This window comes from Juglans regia, chromosome 13, assembly GCF_001411555.2.
Source record: "Juglans regia cultivar Chandler chromosome 13, Walnut 2.0, whole genome shotgun sequence".
Lineage (NCBI taxonomy): Eukaryota > Viridiplantae > Streptophyta > Magnoliopsida > Fagales > Juglandaceae > Juglans > Juglans regia.
The window spans coordinates 7,339,688-7,358,862 of NC_049913.1; the positions used below are offsets into that span (position 1 = coordinate 7,339,688).

At 40.8% G+C, this 19,175-nt stretch overlaps 1 protein-coding gene across 1 annotated transcript in view; it reads right to left on the reverse strand.

The window, feature by feature from the left end:
* Positions 1 to 19,175, reverse strand: part of LOC108997405 (NPC intracellular cholesterol transporter 1-like) — a 47,502-nt gene that overhangs the window by 19,982 nt on the left and 8,345 nt on the right. The window contains exons 12-14 of the mRNA XM_018973655.2: positions 12,100 to 12,195; positions 11,830 to 11,931; positions 11,232 to 11,300 (exon numbers count right to left, since the gene is read on the reverse strand). Coding sequence (XP_018829200.1) covers positions 11,232 to 11,300; positions 11,830 to 11,931; positions 12,100 to 12,195 — 267 coding nt within the window. The remainder of the gene's footprint in view (positions 1 to 11,231; positions 11,301 to 11,829; positions 11,932 to 12,099; positions 12,196 to 19,175) is intronic.

The window sequence follows — 19,175 nt, forward strand, 5'->3', positions numbered from 1 at the left end:
ATACATATCAGAACCATTTTCCACCGCTGAGATTTGTGGGAGACCTTGTAAATTGGTCCAGTTGGCCATGAGCTCAACAACTGTGACAGGCATCACCCAAGCAAGATCTAACCTGTTGAACACTTCATTCCATAACGTTCTAGCGACCTCACAATGCAACAGCAAGTGATCCACAGTTTCACCATTTTTCCTACACATGCAACACCATTCTACCATGATCAGCATTCGTTTCCGTAAATTTTCCAAAGTCAAGATCTTACCCAATGTTGCTACCCATATAGAAAATGCCACTTTAGGAGGTGCCTTATTTCGTCAAATCCTTCTCCATGGGAACTCGGTCTGTGGTTGTGTGAGGGTCTTGTAAAAAGAGCGAACTGAAAATATACCTCTACCGGTGGGTATCCACCATATCGTGTCGGCGCCTTGTGTTCTCGGTATCACTGTGTATAGAAGACCAAAAAACTCCTCAATGCTGCCAACTTCCCAATCTTGGGCCACTCTGGTGAAATTCACGTTCCATTGGACTAGGTCCTCAGAGAACTCCATACAATCAGCCACTGATGCATCTTTCTCATGTGCAATTCTAAAAATTGAAGGGAAAGAATCCTTTAGAGCATGATCTCCACACCACTGGTTAATCCAAAATTTTATTCTAACCCATTACCCAACACAAGCCAAGTGTGCCTAACAAAAATCCCTCACCCTCCTCAATGTGTTTCCAAATTCCAACTCCATAAGCCCCATGAACTTCTCTAGTGCACTACCCCCCGACATACCTCCAAATTTAAGATCAATCACCGACTTCCATAGAACCTTCAGTTCCATGATGTATCTCCACATCCACTTCTCAAGTAAGGCTCGATTGAAGGTCTTCAACTTTCTGATACCTAACCCACCGGAGGAGACTGAAGAGCAAACCTTATCCCACTTGACTAGGTGAAACTTGAATTCATCTCCTAACCCACTCCACAGAAAAGCACAATAAAGTTTCTAGATGCGTTTCGCCACACTTTTTGGGATTGAGAATACAGATAAAAAATAAGTTGGCAGATTGGAAAGAGTACTTTTGATTAGAGTAATCCTGCCACCTTTCGAAAGATACAATCTTTTCCAACCTGCCAGTCTGCGTTCAATCTTCTCAATCACTGTATCCCAAATCGATATAGACCTTGCAACTACCCCCAAAGGAAGACCAAGGTAATTCATGGGGAGAGAGGAAACCTTACATGCAAGGGTATTAGCCAACTACTGGATATTGCATACATTACCCATTGGTACCAACTCTAATTTATGATAATTCACTGTCAACCCAAATACCGCTTCAAAACAGAGTAATAATGCCTTCAATGCTTGAATTTGGTTTTGTTCTGCCTCACAAAAAATCAATGTATCATTTGCAAACAATAAGTGAGATATAATAATGGAGCCCTAGTCGAATTACCAACTGAGAAGCCATCAATAAATCCACTGTTCACCAAGGCTAGAATCATTCTGCTAAGCACCTCCATAACAATGACAAATAGAAGTGGGGATAAAGGATCTCCTTGTCTTAGACCTCGGGAGCTGTTAAAGAAACCATTTAGGCTGCCTTTCACCAAGACTGAAAACTTTGCCGTTGAGATACATCATCTAATCCACGAACACTATTTCTCCCCAAACCCACACCTCCCAAGCAAATAAAGTAAGAACTCCCAATTAATAAGATCATACGCCTTCTCCATATCTAATTTGCATAGAATCCCCGACTATTCATATTTTAGTCTACTGTCCAGAAATTCACTGGCAATGAGAACTGAGTGCAGAATTTGTCTACCTTTCACAAATGCATTTTGGGATTTTGTAATGATTCTCCCTAGGGCCTCCCCTAGGCGATTTGCGAGCACCTTCGATAAGATTTTATACACCCCATTCACGAAGCCAATGGGCCTGTAATCCTTCACCTCCAATGCCCCAAGTTTCTTGGGAATAAGTACGATAAATGTGGCGTTGAGGCTTTTCTCAAACTTCCCAACCAAAAAGAGTTTCTAGAATGAGAGAGTAATTTGCAGGAATTATTCTCATTAAATTCATAATATAGGTACAAGGCAGTATATATAGATTAAAGCTGAAGAAAAAAAAGGAAAGAATAAAGTAGGAAAGTATAAATTAAATGCTAACTACTAAGGAAACTAAATCTCCTAAAATATTCACACATTTACAGTCAATATCTCCTAGAATACAATAGAGTTGACTAGGCAGATTTTTGGAAACTTTCCAACATTCCCCCTCAAGCTGGTTTGAAGATGTCTTCCATAGCTAGCTTGTTGATTAAGTTTTCAAACTGTTTCTTAGGCAGTCCCTTTGTAAGTATGCCTGCTACTTGCTCAGCTGTAGAAATATAGGGCAAATAGATTACCCCACTATCTATTTTTTCCTTGATAAAATGATTGTCCACCTCCACATGTTTTGTTCTGTCATGAAGAACTGGATTGTGAGCAATAGCTATTGCAACTTTATTATCACAATACAATTTCATTGGTAATGAACTAGTAACTTTCAACTCTTCCAGCAATCTTTTAATCCACAATGCTTCACAAATTCCATCAGCAACAGCCCTAAACTCAGCCTATGCACTACTCCTTGCCACCACATTATGTTTCTTGCTGCGCCATGTTACTAAATTTCCTCCAACAAATGTGCAATAGCCAGAAGTTGATCCTCTATCAGTGACACTTCCAGCCCAATCTGCATTAGTGTATATTTCAACTTGTAAACTCCCATGACCTCCAAACAATAAGCCTTTACCAAGAGTCCCCTTTAGGTATGTTAGGATTTTGTATACAACATCAAAATGTTCAGGTCCTGGTGAGTGCATAAACTGGCTTACCACACTTGTTGCAAAGGCTATGTCAGGCCGTGTGTGAGAGAGATACAGGAGTTTCCCTACCAATCTTTGGTATTGTTCTCTATTGATTACTTCTTTAGGTTTAGCTGGTTGGAGTCTTAGATTTGGCTCTATAGGTGTTTCTGCAGCTTTACACCCTAATAAACTTGTTTCTCCAAGTAAATCAAGAACATATTTTTGTTGGGAAACAAATCTACCTTTCTTTGACCTTGCAAACTCCATGCCAAGAAAATATTTCAAGTTACCTAAGTCTTTGATTTCAAACTCCTTAGCAAGAATCTTCTTTAATCTGAAAATTTCATTGTTGTCATCCCCTATCAGAATAATATCATCAACATAGACAATAAGTATAGCTACTTTGCCTCCACCAGTGTGTCTATAGAACATAGTGTGGTCAGCTTGACCTTCAAAATAGCCGTGACTCTTTATCACCTTCCCAAAGCGTTCAAACCAAGCTCTAGGAGATTACTTGAGTCCATACAAAGACTTCCTCAATCTGCACACTTTCCCCTTGCCTTCAAATCTGCACACTTTCCTCTAGGTCTCCATTTAAGAAGGCATTCTTCACATCTAATTGATACAAGGGCCAGTTGGAATGGACTGCTAGGGATAGTAACACACGGATTGAGTTCATCTTGGCTATAGGAGCAAAAGTTTCCTGGTAGTCAATTTCATATGTTTGAGTGAACCCCTTTGCCACAAGTCTTGCTTTGTACCTCTCTACACTACCATCAGCCTCGAATTTGACTGTAAATACCCATTTACAGCCCTTTGGTAGATCACCAATTTCCCAAGTGTCATTAGCAATTAGTGCATTCATCTCTTCTTGAACAGCCAATCTCCATTCCGGGTGATCCAAGGCTTCCTGAATGGTTCTTGGAATAAACAAGTGAGAAATATAGGATGTAAAGGCCTTATGAATATCAAAGAGTCTATGATAGGAAAGATGTTTGGCAATAGGATGTGTGGTGCAGGCTCTAACTCCTTTCCTAAGGGCTATAGGTAAGTCTAGATCAGCAGAATTGTCTTTAAAAGGAGCAGGAGTGGAAGAGTTACCTGGTGTATTGGAAGGACCAACTTTTAGAGGTGATGATGATTGGCTTTGCTCCGGATTGGAAGAAGGATTTCTATTATTCTAACGATCTCTTCTTCTAGTATAAACACAAAGTTCAGATGAGGTAATATCTGGTAGTATTTCTCTCCCTGGTTGTGAATCACTTATGCCTTATACAGGTAGACTCGAAATTCCATTATTTTCACTAGATAAATTTTACGTTTCCTGACCTTTTAAAGGGGTATGGATGTTCGTGTCAATATCAATGAAAACATTAGGAAAAAGATTAGAAGTTCACCAGAACTCATCTTCACTTTTCTCTTTCTCCCCCTGAAGATAGTTATGGCTAAAGTAAGGTTGTTTTTCAAGGAAAAAGACATCCATACTGATGTGAGTTTTCTTTGTAATAGGGTTAAAACATTTGTACCATCTCTTATTAGGAGCATATCCGAGGAAGACACATTTTTCTGCTCTAGGGTCAAGTTTGGTATATGAACAAAAACAATGCACCCAAAAACTTTTAGTTATAAATCTTATGTTACTCAACAAGTAGGGACAAGCTCCTTTAGGCAGGCTAAAGGAGTGATGTATTTTAAAACACGAGCAGGCATCCTATTAATGAGATAACAGGTAGTCAAAATAGCACCACCCCATAAATATTTAGAAACATGCATATAAAACATTAGGGCACGTGCAACCTCTAATAAATGACGATTTTTCATCTCCGCAATACCATTTTGTTGTGGGGTGTCACAACAAGTAGATTGATGTTAAACACTTTTTGCTAACAAAAAAATTCCTAAACATTTGTTAAAGTATTCAATACCATTATCAGTTCTAAGAATACTGATTTGTGTTTGGAACTGATTTTCAACCATATGATAAAAATCCTTGAATAATTTTTCAACTTCGGATTTATCACTCATCAAATACACCCAACACAACCGTGTATGATCATCAATAAACATCACAAACCAATTTTTTTCAGATGCATTAGTGATTTTTTAGGGACCCCAAACATCACTATGAATTATATAAAAAGGTTTTGAAGCACGATAACCTTTTGATTGATAAGTGTTCCAATAACTCCTGGACAAATGACAAGTATCACAATGAAGAGAGTTGCAATCAACAATTTTAAATAAGCTGGGAAACAAATGTTTTAGATAGAGAAAACTAGGATGTCCAAGTCTAAGATGCCAAAGCATAATTTGTTGCATTGAACTAGTACTACTACTACTCAAACCCTGAGCTTGTTTAATGCTGAATTGGGTCTCATCAAAATAATAGAGTCCATCAATCATCCTAGCACTGCCAATCATCCTCCCCGAGAGTTGGTACTAAAATTCACAATGAGAATCAAAGAATATGACACGACAATTAGAACCCCTTGAGAGTTTACTAACATTCAGCAAATTACAAGCAAGTTTAGGAACATGAAAGATAAATTTTAGTTCAATTTTGTCAGAGATTTGGACAGAACCTGTTCTTGCAATGGATGAGAAACTTCCATCTGCAATTCTGACTTTTTTATTACCAGGACAAGGGTAATAAGATTGAAAAAATTGTAAAGTACTAGTCATATGGTCGGATGCACCAGAATCAATAATCCATGGTGCAAGAGTTAATCCACAAGAGTAGGTACTAGGGGTATCAACTGTTTGGGCCAAGGAACCAGTAGGAGGACTGGATGTAGGAGTGGATTTCAGCAATTGAAGAAGATGATCCACCTGCTCAGCACTTAGGAAATTAGCCTTTGCTTCAATAGTTCTAGGGGCTATATAGTTGCTGCCAGAGGTTCCAAATTTGCCGTTCTTCCAGTTTGCAGGCTTTCCATGGAGTTTCCAGCAAGTCTCTCTAGTGTGGCATGGTTTACTGCAATAATCACACCATACCTGAGGCTTATCTTCAAACCTCCTTTGGTTAGAATAGGATCGCTATGCAAAAATATTGGCAATGGACAGATCTGTGCTAGTAGCACAATAAGGAGCAAGGTTGGTAGCAACAAATGCCGAGTTTTCCACAGTTTCATCATGACAATCCGAAGACAATCTTCTCTTCGCACCTCAAAAAATACCTCTCCAAGTGGAGGTAATGGTTGTCTCCCTAGAATCCTTCCCCTAACTTCATCAAATTCATCATAAGTCCAGCCAAGAGTTTAAAAATTCTAGCATTCTCCACCATCTTCTTATTATGATTGCAATCATAAGAAATTTTCCATTCATAATCATTGAATAAGTCTAAATCCTGCCAAAGTCCCTTAAGAATATTGAAATACCTGGTCACACTACCTTCTCCATGGTGAGTATTGCTGATTTTCTGCTGCAATTCATATATCTGAGTAATTTCCAAGTTCAGAATACATCTGACTAACATTGTCCCAGAGCACCTTTGTAGTCGAATAGCACATGTAGTGGGCAGTAATTTCTTCATCCATAGCATTCACAAGCCACACCATCACCATGGAATTTTCTGCATCCCATACAGCATAGGATGGATCTGTTTTCTCGGGCTCCTTGGTTTTACCAATCAAGTACCCTATCTTCCCTCTCCCTCGAATATACATCCTGACTGATTGTGACCATTGTAGGAAGTTAGCCTCATTTAGTCGTATGTTTGTGGTTTGGACAGAGTAGGGTTCAGAATGAGTAGGTTTTGGTTCTGGTTTGTTTTTGGATTTGGCCTCGTTTGAAGTATCAGCCATGGTAAATGACAACAACAGAAGAGAGGCAAAGATGAAGAAGGAAGGAAAAAAAAAAAAAACCCAAGATATTAGTGGCTGATTTGAGCTGCCAGAGGGAATAGGGTTTTTAGATGAATCAGAAAATGAACCTTGCTCTGATACCATCTAGAATGAGAGAGTAATTTGTAGGAATTATTCTCATTAAATTCATAATATAGGTACAAGGCAGTATATATAGATTACAGCTGAAGAAAAAAAAGGAAAGAATAAAGTAGAAAAGAATAAATTAAATGCTAACTTATAAGGAAACTGGTATGTTTGGGGGATGGGATGAGACATAAAATTCTCATCTCATCTCATCTCATCATTACAACTTTCTCAAACTCTCACACAAAATATAATAAACAATTCAACTTTTTCAAATCTCAATTCAACTTCTTCAAATCTCAAAACAATAATAATATTTAAAAATAATATTATAAACTTTCATTTAAAACCAAAAATTCTCATCTCAATCTCCAAACCTACCAATCTCCTAGAATATTCACACATTTACAGCCAATATCTCCTAGAATACACTAGTCGACTAGGCAGATTTTTGGCGACTTTCCAACAGAGTTCATGGAACACTCTCATTAGATCGTCCCTCACCACATCCCAACAAGTCTGAAAAAATCCCATGGAAAAACCATATTGGCCAGGTGCTTTATCTTTGACCATTCTCCTTACCACGTTGTGAACCTCCGTCTCTCAAAGGGCCTCTCCAACCACGAGGCTTGTTGTGTATCAATAGACTCAAAAGCTAGTTCATCAAGTTTTGGCCGCCATCCCACTTGCTCACAGAGCAGATGTTCAAAAAAGTCAGTAACATGCTCCCTAATCACAGGAGCCTCCACACAGTCCCTGCCATCTATTTTCAGCATCTTAATGATGTTAGTTCTCCTATGAGAGTTGGCCACTCTATGGAAGAACTTTGTACTTCGGTCTCCTTCTTTCAACCACAATGCTCTTGATTTTTGGCGACGAGATCTCCTCCAATAGAGTAACCCTATCTAGCTCTGCCACTAATTCAAACTTCCGAGAAACTTCCTCCAGGGAGAGAGCCCGACCCTCTTGTGTCTTCTCTATCTCCTGAAGCTCCTCCAACGTGGTCTTTTTACAGTCACCTACATCACCAAATGATTGAGTGTTCCACAATTTTAAATCATGCTTTAGAGCTTTCATTTTACCTGCAAAAATAAAACTTCGGGTACCATGGATCTGATACAAAGACCACCATTGTCGTACCTTTTCCACGAAACCTTCGGTTTTCAGCCACATATTCTCAAAATTAAAATACTGATGCCCTCGTTGAATGCCCCCACAATTTAGTAATAGTGGAAAATGATCCAAGCAAAGGTGAGGCAACCTCTTTTGGCAAAGGTCCGGATAGTGTGTTTCCCACTCCGATGAGACTAAGGTTGCGTTTGGATGTTGAAGTGAGTTGAGTTGAGTTGAGTTGAGATAATAAAATATTGTTAGAATATTATTTATTATTATTATTATTATTTTGGGATTTGAAAAAGTTGAATTGTTTATTATATTTTGTGTTGGGATTTGAAAAAGTTGTAATGATGAGTTGAGATGAGTTGAGAGAAGTTGTGATTCCAAACGAAGCCTAAGAATTTGTCTAATCTAGACTAGTGTTATTATTGGACCATGTATAAGCACCTCTCATGAGGGGGATATCCACCAAACCCAAGTCAAGAATACACTCTGAGACTTCTGTCATTAGCTGGTCGCATCTTGCTGTCTATTGAACGTTCGCTTGGGAAATGTATAACGTTGAAATCACCAGCTATGGATTCCATCAAGTTCTTCCCACAATAATCTTCTACTGTAGTCCAGGTTTGGCCCGTAAATGCCAGCAAAGGCCCATACAAAATTATCATCTACACTCTTAAAAAAACATGCCATTGTATACTCCCCTATAAACTCCTCCAACTTCTCCACCACCCTTCTATCTCACATCACCAAAACACCTCTTGATGCCCCATCAGAAGCAAGATAGACCCAATCCACATATGTTCAGCTCCATAAACTCCGAAGTCTTCCTTGGGATAAATTTCAGTTTAGTTTCTTGTAAACACACAAAGTTCGCCTTCTACTCACGAAATAGGTTTTACACCTGAAGGCGCTTACTTGCCGCGTTAAGCCTTCGGACATTCCAAGATACTATTTTGGGCTTCATAAATGTGGATCGTGTCCCCTCCCCTTAGCTCTTTCTCTGCTTGAGCTTGAACTGCCTTCATAATTTAGAGACCATGTTAGCCTTTTTAGTTCCCGCTGTTTTTTGGAATCTGATTTCTTTAACTGACCATGTCCCACTTCAATGGCTGTTAGTAAAGCCATAAATTGTTCCTCAAAACCTTCACACTCAATTCCTACACAATGCTGGATTTCCTTTACCTTATGCAACACCCAGTCGGAAACACTAGACTGATTTGGAAGCAGGTATTGTAGCGGAATCGAGTCCCCCCTCATGTCAATCGCATCCCTAGGTGCCCAATGTGTCTTCATTGGCACTTCTAGATTTTCTTTATACAGATAGGCCTTTCCCCCCACTCAGAGGAGTCCCTTGTAACAACTAGCATCCTTGAAGGCCCCATGGACTCTGAAAATGGCACACGGGCTACATCCAGTGGGTAAAAGTCTCGCCACCTCTGTCCGTCGGCCTTATTTGTCCTTGTTGGGACTGAGTATCGACACTCATTCGTGCTATATCACCAGACTCTTAAAATAGCACACAGGCTACATCCAGTGAGTAAAAGTCACTTGCGGCGAAGCTGCCGATTGAATCTCAAGAGGGGGCTCTCCACCTCTGTTTGTCGGCCTTGTCTGTCCTTGTTGGGACTGAGCATCAACAGTCAACTATGCAACAGTCGTAGGAACATATTTGACCTCTTCCAGCGCCGTCGTCTCCACCTGGTTACTCACCATCGACAGCTTCTCGGTCGAGGACGAAACTATCGGGATCTTCTCCACCGGTGCACCCTGCAGCCTCCCGCCGGTAGATGGGCCAGCCTTTCCTCCCTTCCTGATTCTCCAAACAAGTTGGGCTCCTACTTTGGATTTGCCCTTGTCGAGCCCCGTGGGCAATGGCCAACAAAACTGGCCCTTAGGCCCTTCCATTTGGCCCTTTCCATCTGATAAGTCCACAGCTTCAGGTTGCCCACATCCCTGTGCCCCCAAGCCCAAGCCCACCTCCTCATGTTCCTCCACGCACCGTATCAATAAACTGATTTGCTCCTGTAGTGCCTCCACCTGTGTTTGCATTTTTTGTAAGGTAGCGTGCACGCCTCTCTTCGACAAGCCATCAGAGGACCTACCATCATCTCCTTCCCTCTGCATACGTACGGTATCCGTGAGCTTAGGAACCATTACTAACTTCTGGTAAGGTACCCTACCGCCACTGCCTCCACCCCTAAGTTGTTCCCTAGACTGCACCAACGCCTCCCTATACGACTGATGCTGCGTATTAAACTTCATCACCGGTAACCTCTGCAGAATCCCACCTCCATAATGTTTCACACATTTTTCCTCTGAGATAAGGTTTTTCATCACATCAACCAAACACCTCTAGCCCCTCCCCTCCACATGTTCTAGAATGAAGATAAAGTTACGCCTTCCACCCCCACCATATTCCACCAGTGCCATACATCTGCCTCGAGTATTAGAGCACCTCTATGCTATGAAGCTTCTGTCACCTTCCCTTGTCGTAGCGTACATCTCCTTCATCCCACCCCTCAGACATTCCTCCAATACTCTAATAAACCAGTGTACCATTGTTTTCCCCAGACGTATCTCCTTCAAAACCTTCCAACTCCTCTCAATAATGATCAAGGAGCCTCCCTCGCGAATCAAAACAAAGTCTTTTGATTCAATAACTAACTTTTTGAGACTCCCATTATACTCAAACTCACCTAAACTCACTAACCACACATAAAGCTCATCAGAGAGAAAAGTTGTATGGAGAGAAAAAAATCCTTCAGAGTAGGCAAGAGCCAAGTATATATATAACACATACATATATAAAACATATTACGAGCTTCAAAACAAGCTCAAACGAGTCAAGTAGAGCTTATACGAGTTTTTTTCACGAGTCTAAACCAAGTCGAGCCAAGTTTATACGAGTTTTGCTCTTTTAATATTCGAACCTATATTAGTGTTTACAAACATCTCATTTATTAAATGAACCGAGTTCGAACTGAGTATACACGAGCCGAGCTCGAGCTGCTCTGTTCATTTGCAGCCCTAATTCCATATATGCAAAACTTTCCTCTTAAAAATTAATACGGGTCAGGCTGACAATTTGATCCCACATTGCTCTCTTATTCTTCATCTTATTTCTTCCTATCTTCCTCACAAATCCAGTCCAACATAAGGCCACGTCATTAGTCAATGATTTCCAAAGACATGGGCCATTTAGTTCCCATCCCAAAAAGTAAAAACTTACAGTTCCCTGACAGAACATGTAACCACTCAAATAAATCCAGCGTCAACAGACAAAAAGCTTTTAGAATCTCAAATATTTATGTGATATAATTATAAAACAAAGGTAGCTATGTTACCTGAAAGCAATACTCCACATGTTGTACTCCACCAAAACTGTCGTAGTTATCAGGATCCATTTTATAATACTATCAGGGAAAAAAAAAAAAAAAAAAAGGTAAGCAAAATGAGAGGAAAAAAAAAGTAATGGTTGAAAAGTAAACAATATGAATTGGCCATATCTACTTTTTTTTTTTTTTTTTGGAGATAGGTAAGAAAATTTATTGATCCTCATAATTAGGCATAGCCCAAGTATACAGGTGGCCATATCTACTTAAAACACATATTACAAAGTCAATATCTCAGGGAAAAATGAAAAGAAACCAAAATGTATCATGGACATATATATTTTTTCTTATTGGCAGACTAATCCCGATAGTGCACAGGCCCTCGACAAGGAGTTTTTCACAAATGCACCTCAGGTAATTCAATGGGAAAATCCCCAGTCCAATGGCCCCTTGAGATTGGTTGCACCCAATGGGATTCGAACCTTGGACCTTGGAGGGAGCATACCACCAAGACCAAGGCCTTTACCACAAGTCAACTCCTAGGGGTTACATATATACATAGGCATTCCACACACAAAACACTATACATGCAAAGAGAACATGAGAAAACCTGCAAAATACTTTGAGTGGCACAATCCTGGCCAAGAGGTTTCAAGCAAATGTCACTTAGAGACACCACTGAACCTGAATAGTTGGCAGAGATTCCATCAACCTATCAAAATAAAGCAATGAACAAAGAGGTTATCGTCTACACTGTATAAAACAGATAAGAACCTTTTCTTTTTGTTTTGGTTTTGGGGACAATGGGACAATGCAATATAAATCAACTCAAGTTACACAAATATAGATTCTCATTGAAAAGTAGAACCAAATCATTTACCTTCTTTTGAACTTCAAAGAGTAACTGAATATTATCCTCCGTCACAATGCTAGGCAACTTGCCATGTTGTGGATCAGGCATCGTCGCTATTATGAGCTGAAACATACACATACTATCAAACACCAACTGCATGTCAAGTATTCAAAGAAAATAACAACAAGACACATCCATTTATATTGCAAGGGGAAGAATATTCATGGTCCACACAAGAAACTCAAGTCAAGTCAAAATTCACTAGTTAACTATAATGCTATTTTCTATTTACTATGTACCTGTTTGGGCTTTAAGTTTGAGCTTGAAAAGTACTTTTAGAAGTTAAAAGCTCTTCTGAAGAAAAATTGTATGTTTGGTAAATTTATAAAAAGTGCTTTAATCATTAAAAAAAGGCCAAAACCCCACTTTTTAAAAAAGCCCCAAACTGAAGCTTTTGTTGAATAGCTCCTACAGAGATTACGGGAGATGCTGATAACAACCGTGACAAAAGTACTTTAGACATCTTTACTAAACAGCAAACAGTTTTTCAATTGTAGAACTTTTTAACAAAAGCTCTATAGACCAAAGCTCTACAATTAAAAGCTATATTACCGACAGTAATCCTAAACTGGCCCTACGTCCTTGTAATTCAGACTCTCACTAGGTATCCACCAAAAGACGGTGCAAAAAGTTTACAGAAAGTCCCAATTTGGTTATAAACATCCAAAATTCACGATCAAGCCCTTGAAGTATTTGAAAGGTAACTACATTTGCACCCACAAACTACCACCTATTTTTATCTGTCCCCTAAACTACAAAAGGTTTCAATTTGAATCCTAAAATACCTATATTTTTCAATTTGCACGCTCGGGTAATATGAGAGAATTAAGATGAATGAAACCTATTGGAAGTTTAGTGTGCAAGTCGAACCATTTTGTGGTGTAGGGTGAAGCGAAAATAGGAAGTAGTTTGTGGGCAAAAGGTGTAATTTCCACATTATTTAAATATATCATGAACTTGATAAAAGCCATGTTTTAAATGTTAGGAACCAAAATGGAATTTTTGTAAATTTCAGGAACCAAAATAGCCGTTTTTCCAAAAACAAATTGGCAAAATACACAAATTGGCCCTAGTCATGGTCAAACCAGAGCTTTGAGGGCACTCCTTTTATGCTTTGAAGCTGTTTCAGAGTTGAATAAGAACTTGACTAAATCAGAAGTAGTCTCAGTGGGGAACATTCCGAATGTGGAGAGTATTGCTAACAATTTGGAATGCAAGATATCCCAACTGCCGATGAAATATTTGGATCTTCATTTGGGTGCCCCGTTCAAAACAAAATCTATTTGAGATGAAGTACTAGAAAAAATGGAGCAAAAACTAGCTAATTGGAAGATGATATATCTATCCAAAGGTGGTAGGGTCACTTTAATCAAAAGTACCCTATCCAACTTGCCAACCTATTTCCTCTCACTATTTCTGCTTCCCACAAAGGTGGCTCTATGCATGGAGAAACTTCAACAGGATTTCTTTTTTTTTTTTTTTGGGGAGAATGAATGAGGAATTTAAATTCCACCAGGTAAAATGGGCCATGGCATGCTCCCCTATCCCAAAAGAAGGATTGGGAATCTGACACTTGCTATCTTTTAACAAAGTCTTGCTTGGCAAATGGCTATGGAGATACCACAATCTGCTTCTTTTTCTCCAGTACGATGTATTACATCATACATTGTCTATGAGGAATAAAATTTAGGTGGTAGGTAACCATTTCTGTAAATCTATTCAGGCTTCAAGAGAAACTGGGGGCCCTTAAAGAAGCAAAAGACAAACTAGAAAAGCACGTGGAAGAACTGACATGGCGTTTGCAGCTTGAGAAGAGATTAAGGGTAACTTCATTATATTTTATGTTGTTTAAAGTTCACGTAGTACATGGTGGTTGTGGGCTCTTGACAGTGGGGTGTCTGTTGCATCATTGGAAGAATGTCCTCCATGAGAAATTTAGCAATTGAATCAAAGAATCAAAGGTGTTTGATATATGGACGGAGGGGCGTGAAGTGCTTATCACGGAGAGGGGTTGGAAAGGATCGCAAACTTTGAGGTTGGGTTGGGACACAACACGCTGGGTCTTAAGGGCTTTGGAGGAATGTTCTAAGCATGGAAGAAAGGTGTACTACTCTGCTTACAAGGATGGTAACAGGGGATACATCGCGCAGAAGGGCTCCAACTCCCGGGGCAGTTTCTTGGCCCTAGTGGAGTATAGTGGAGGGGGGCGCCGGAGTTTTATCTTTATCCCTGGGGAAAATGATGGAATGGGGTGGAGGAAGCTTGCAGTGGTCGTGAGGGAGGTGGGTAACAAATGTGCTCAGGGGAGAGGTCTACCACCTTCGTCGACAGTGGCACTCCCATTGGCTCGGTCGTACATGGAGGTTGTGCAGACACCTCGAGAAGGGAGAAATTTTGCTTCGACAGACCTGAATAGAGTAGGTGAAGTTCCTGTTTTGGTAGGAGTTGGGAGGGTGATGGCAGAGGCGCGTCTAAGCAAAATGACGTAAGTATTTTGAAGGATTTGCAGGATATGCAGGTTGCTTTGGAAGAGATGGCCGTTAAAGTCAAAGGGATACGGTGCGTTTTGGGTAAAGAAGTTATGGGGTCGAATTTAGGCCTGGGGAGTGGACCAGAGCCTGATCTTATGAAGAAGGGGATTGAGGCTTTGGGTGTGGGCCAGGAAAGGGGACCTAAAGGTAAGGCCCAGTCCAAACAGAATATCGGATCCGAGCCCAACCAGCTGAAAGGTTTAGCATGGAGGAAGAAGTCGCAGGTCGGGGCAGACTCAGAGGTGGGTGGGTCAGTGCCACCGTCGCCGGCGAAGCCTCAGACAGTGACGTCAAAGGTCCTCGAAGCTTCGATGGAAGAACAGCCGCTGGCAGCAGGGTCCGTGAATCATGGAGGGGTGAACTCAGGCAGTTTTTCCGTAAGATCAAAAACAAACGTCTCGGCTCTTGCACAGACTTGGTCAAATGTAGTAGATAAGGAGATCCCGACGTCAATCATGAGGAGTAAAGGTGATTTTCTCGTGAGCAAAGGCAAGACAGTTTCGGCTCAGTCCCGAGACAATGTAACGGAGCCGATATTAGCACAGATGCTTCCACCAATGGTACAGAAAGAGTCGATAGGCACAATGGAAGCTTCGGGTGAGCTTATGTTGGTCCACCATGTTCTGGAAAGGGAGGCAGGGGAAATTGTCGAGGTTGCTGAGGGACAAAATGAGGTTCTGACCTCTGTGGTCACCCACACAAGGGAGGCAGGGGAAATTGTCGAGGCTGCTGAGGGACAAAATGAGGTTCTGACCTCTATGGTGGAAGGGGGTAATTGTTTATTGTCACAATTCTTAAATTTAGAAGGAAGCAAGCAGGTTGAGTTTGTACGGTCTGAAATGGAAGAGCAGGATAGGATGGTCTCGGATCCAGAGCTCGAAGTAGCTGTTTATGAGGAGGAGATGGATAGTTCATCTCCATTACAGATGACTCATCTTCAGATTGTGTCGGAGGAAACCTCAGATTGGGTTTTTAAACAAGTGGAGAAAATTCAAAACTGTGTGGGTCTCTTTTATAAAGGTTATGAAGAACAATTGAGGGCACTTTTAGTTGCTATTGAAGCTGGTCGATCCACAGCCGAGCAGTCATCTGTGAAAAAGAAGCAGGAGTTGAGAAGATTACATTGTTCTATTAATTATGACAATAAGGAGGGCACTTCGGGGAGGAATAGATCTAAGGGGAGGGAAGCTATATCAGTTAATGAAGCATAAAATTATGTCTTGGACTGTAAGGGGGATCAATAATGTCAATAAACGCCTTCGCATTAGGTCCATTATACATAGTTGGAAGATCGATGTTGTATGCCTCCAAGAAACAAAATTGGAAAGTATTGACAGGAATGTTATTAGTAGCTTGTGGAGAGGTTCGTTTGTAGGCTAGACTTATTTAGCCTCTTCTGGTGCTTCTGGTGGAGTACTAGTCATGTGGGATAGTAGAGTTGTCGAGATGGTAGAATAGTGCATTGGAAATTACTCGGTGGCATGTGTATTAAGGAACGTGGAAGATGGGTGGTCGTGGGCATTAGCAAGTGTCTATGGTCCCAATAGGGATCGGGATAGGCACTTGTTGTGGGATGAAGTATCAGGGTTGTATTCTATGTGGGATCTTCCTTGGTGCATATGTGGATTTCAATATAGTTCGATTCCCAAGTGAGCGGGTGGGTCTTTTATCAATAACTACAGCAATGGAGGTTTTCTCACAGCTGATTTTTGACTTGGAACTGCTGGATTTGCCGTTGGTGGGGAGTGAGTATACGTGGTCCAATTCTAGAGGTAGTTCTAGATTGGACAGATTTTTAGTATCATCGTCATGGGAAGCTCATTATCCGAAGTTGTGCCAAAAACGTTTTCCAAGGATAGGATCGGACCATTTCCCCATTATTCTTGAGTGTGGGGGTATTCATGAGGGCAAACGGTACTTTAAGTTCAAGAATATGCGGCTAGAAGTGGAGGGCTTCGTTGATAAGGTAAAAAGTTGGTGGCTGTCGTACCAGTTTGAGGGGACTCCTAGTTTTGTTTTGGCTAGTAAACTCAAGGCTTTAAAAACTGATTTGAAGATATGGAATAAGGAGATTTTTGGGAATGTTGAGCAGCAGAAAAAAGCCCTTTGAGAAGAGCTTCAATCCTTGGAAGCTGATGGGGATAGCGAGGAGAGCTTGTCTAGGATGAACGAAGTAAAAATAGAACTTGAGAGGGTTCTTTTGAGGGAAGAAATATCATGGAGGCAAAAGTCGAGAGTTCTTTGGCTTAAAGAGGATGATAAGTGTACTAGCTTCTTCCACAAAATGGCCAATTCTCATAGACGTAACAATGCTATTGAGATGTTAAGAACTGAAAATAATCTGCTTACCTTACCTGCCGAGATCCAAGAGCATGTTGTGCAGTATTTTAGTTCCCTCCTTAGTGAGACGGAAGATTGGAGACCTAAGATAGATGGATTGAACTTCGCAGCGGTGGATGCTTCTTCAACAAGTTGGCTGGAAAGGCCGTTCGAAGAGCTTGAGGTGCATCGGGTGGTGTGTGGATGAGGAGAGACAAAGCTCCCAGGCCGGATGGCTTTTCTATGGCATTTTTTCAGGATTGTTGGGAGATTGTGCGGAACGATTTGATGAAGGCTTTTCATGAATTTTATGAGTTTCAAAAGTTTGAGAAGAGTTTGAGTGCCACTTTTATTGCCTTGATTCCAAAGAGAGTGGGTGCTTCGGAGTTGAAGGAGTTTCGCCCAATTAGTTTGGTAAGTAGTGTCTATAAGATTATTTCAAAGGTGTTAGCAAATAGAATAAGCAAAGTGATGGGGAAGATCATTTCTAAATCTCAAAATGCATTTGTAAGGACGACAAATTATAGATTCGGTGTTGATTGCAAATGAATGTGTAGATAGCCGCATGTGGGAAGGGGCTCCGGGGGTCCTTTGTAAGCTGGACATGAAAAAAGCATATGATCATGTAAACCTGGAATTTTCTTTTGTATATGCTTGGAAGATGCGGTTTTGGAGATAAGTGGTGTGGCTGGATAAGTCACTGCATTTCAACTGTCCGCTTTTCTGTACTTGTTAATGGGCAGCCTTGTGGGTATTTTCCGAGTTCTAGAGGTTTGAGGCAGGGGGATCCCTTATCTCCCTTCTTATTTTATATTGTTATGGAAGCCTTGAGTCGCATAGTGGAGGCAGTGGTAGGAGCAGGATTTATCTCAGGTTTTTCAGTGGGAACTAATTATAGTGGCCCTTCTACTATATCACACTTGCTTTTTGCTGATGATACCCTCATTTTTTGTGAGGCTGTTGGGGAACAAATTCAAATTTTGAGGGCTGTCCTACTATGTTTTCAAGCTATCTCGGGATTAAAAGTGAACCTCTAATATCCCTACCTACTTCCTTTCTTTATTCCCTTTACCAATTGGTGTGGCCAACCGTATTGAAAAATTGTATAGAGATTTTTTATGGGGAGGCCTGGGAGAGGAGACTAAAACTCCCTTAGTGAGTTGGAAAAAAATTTGTTGCCCGATTGCTGATGGAGGTCTGGATATTCATAGTCTATGTAGTTTTAATAAGGCGTTGTTGGGGAAGTGGCTATGGAGATACCATGGGGAAGAGGAAGCATTGTGGAGAGGGGTGATTGATCGTAAGTATGGTAGTGATTGGGGAGGATGGTGTACCAAGGAGTGCAGGGATTCGTATGGAGTGAGTCTATGGAAGTTTATTAGGAAAGGTTGGGGTCGCTTCCTGAAACAAGTAAACTTCTCGGTTGGTGATGGTTCAAAAATCAGATTTTGGTCTGATGTTTGGTGTGGGGATATTGAATTGTCTCGAGCATTTCCAGTTGTTTTCAGATTGGCGACTAATAAGCAAGCTTCAGTTTCCGAGGTGATGGGTTTTTCCCATGGAGGGATGCTTTGGGATGTAGGCTTCTCCAGATCTGCCCAGGATTGGGAAGTAGAGGAGGTTACTGATTTTTTTAGACAGTTGTATTCAGTGGAGATAAGAAGACAGGGCAGGGACCAACTATGTTGGAGACAAACAGCCTCTAAAAAATTTACAGTTCGGTCATTTTATAAGGTGTTACTAAATCAGCACCATATTGACTTTCTTTGGAAGAGGATTTGGAAGGCTCATGTTCCGTCAAGGGTGGCTTTTTTTGTATGGACAGCAGCAATAGGGAATATTCAGACTATAGATAACTTGAGGAAGCGCGGAATGATTGTTTTGGATTGGTGTTTTATGTGCAAAAAAGAAGCGGAATCAGTGAACCATCTACTACTTCATTGTGAAATGGCTAAAGTGCTGTGGGATGGTGTGTTTGGAAGGGTTGGACTGTGCTGGGTTATGCCAGAAGCAATGATCGATTTCCTAACAAGCTGGACCAACTTTCAAATGCATGTTTGTTCCCAAGTGGCAGCTGCATGGAAAATGATGCCTTTGTATATTATGTGGTGTATTTGGTTGGAGAGAAATGAGAGGTGCTTTAATGATCGGGGACGCAATAGAGATGCATTTTGGAAGTTTTTTATAAGCACT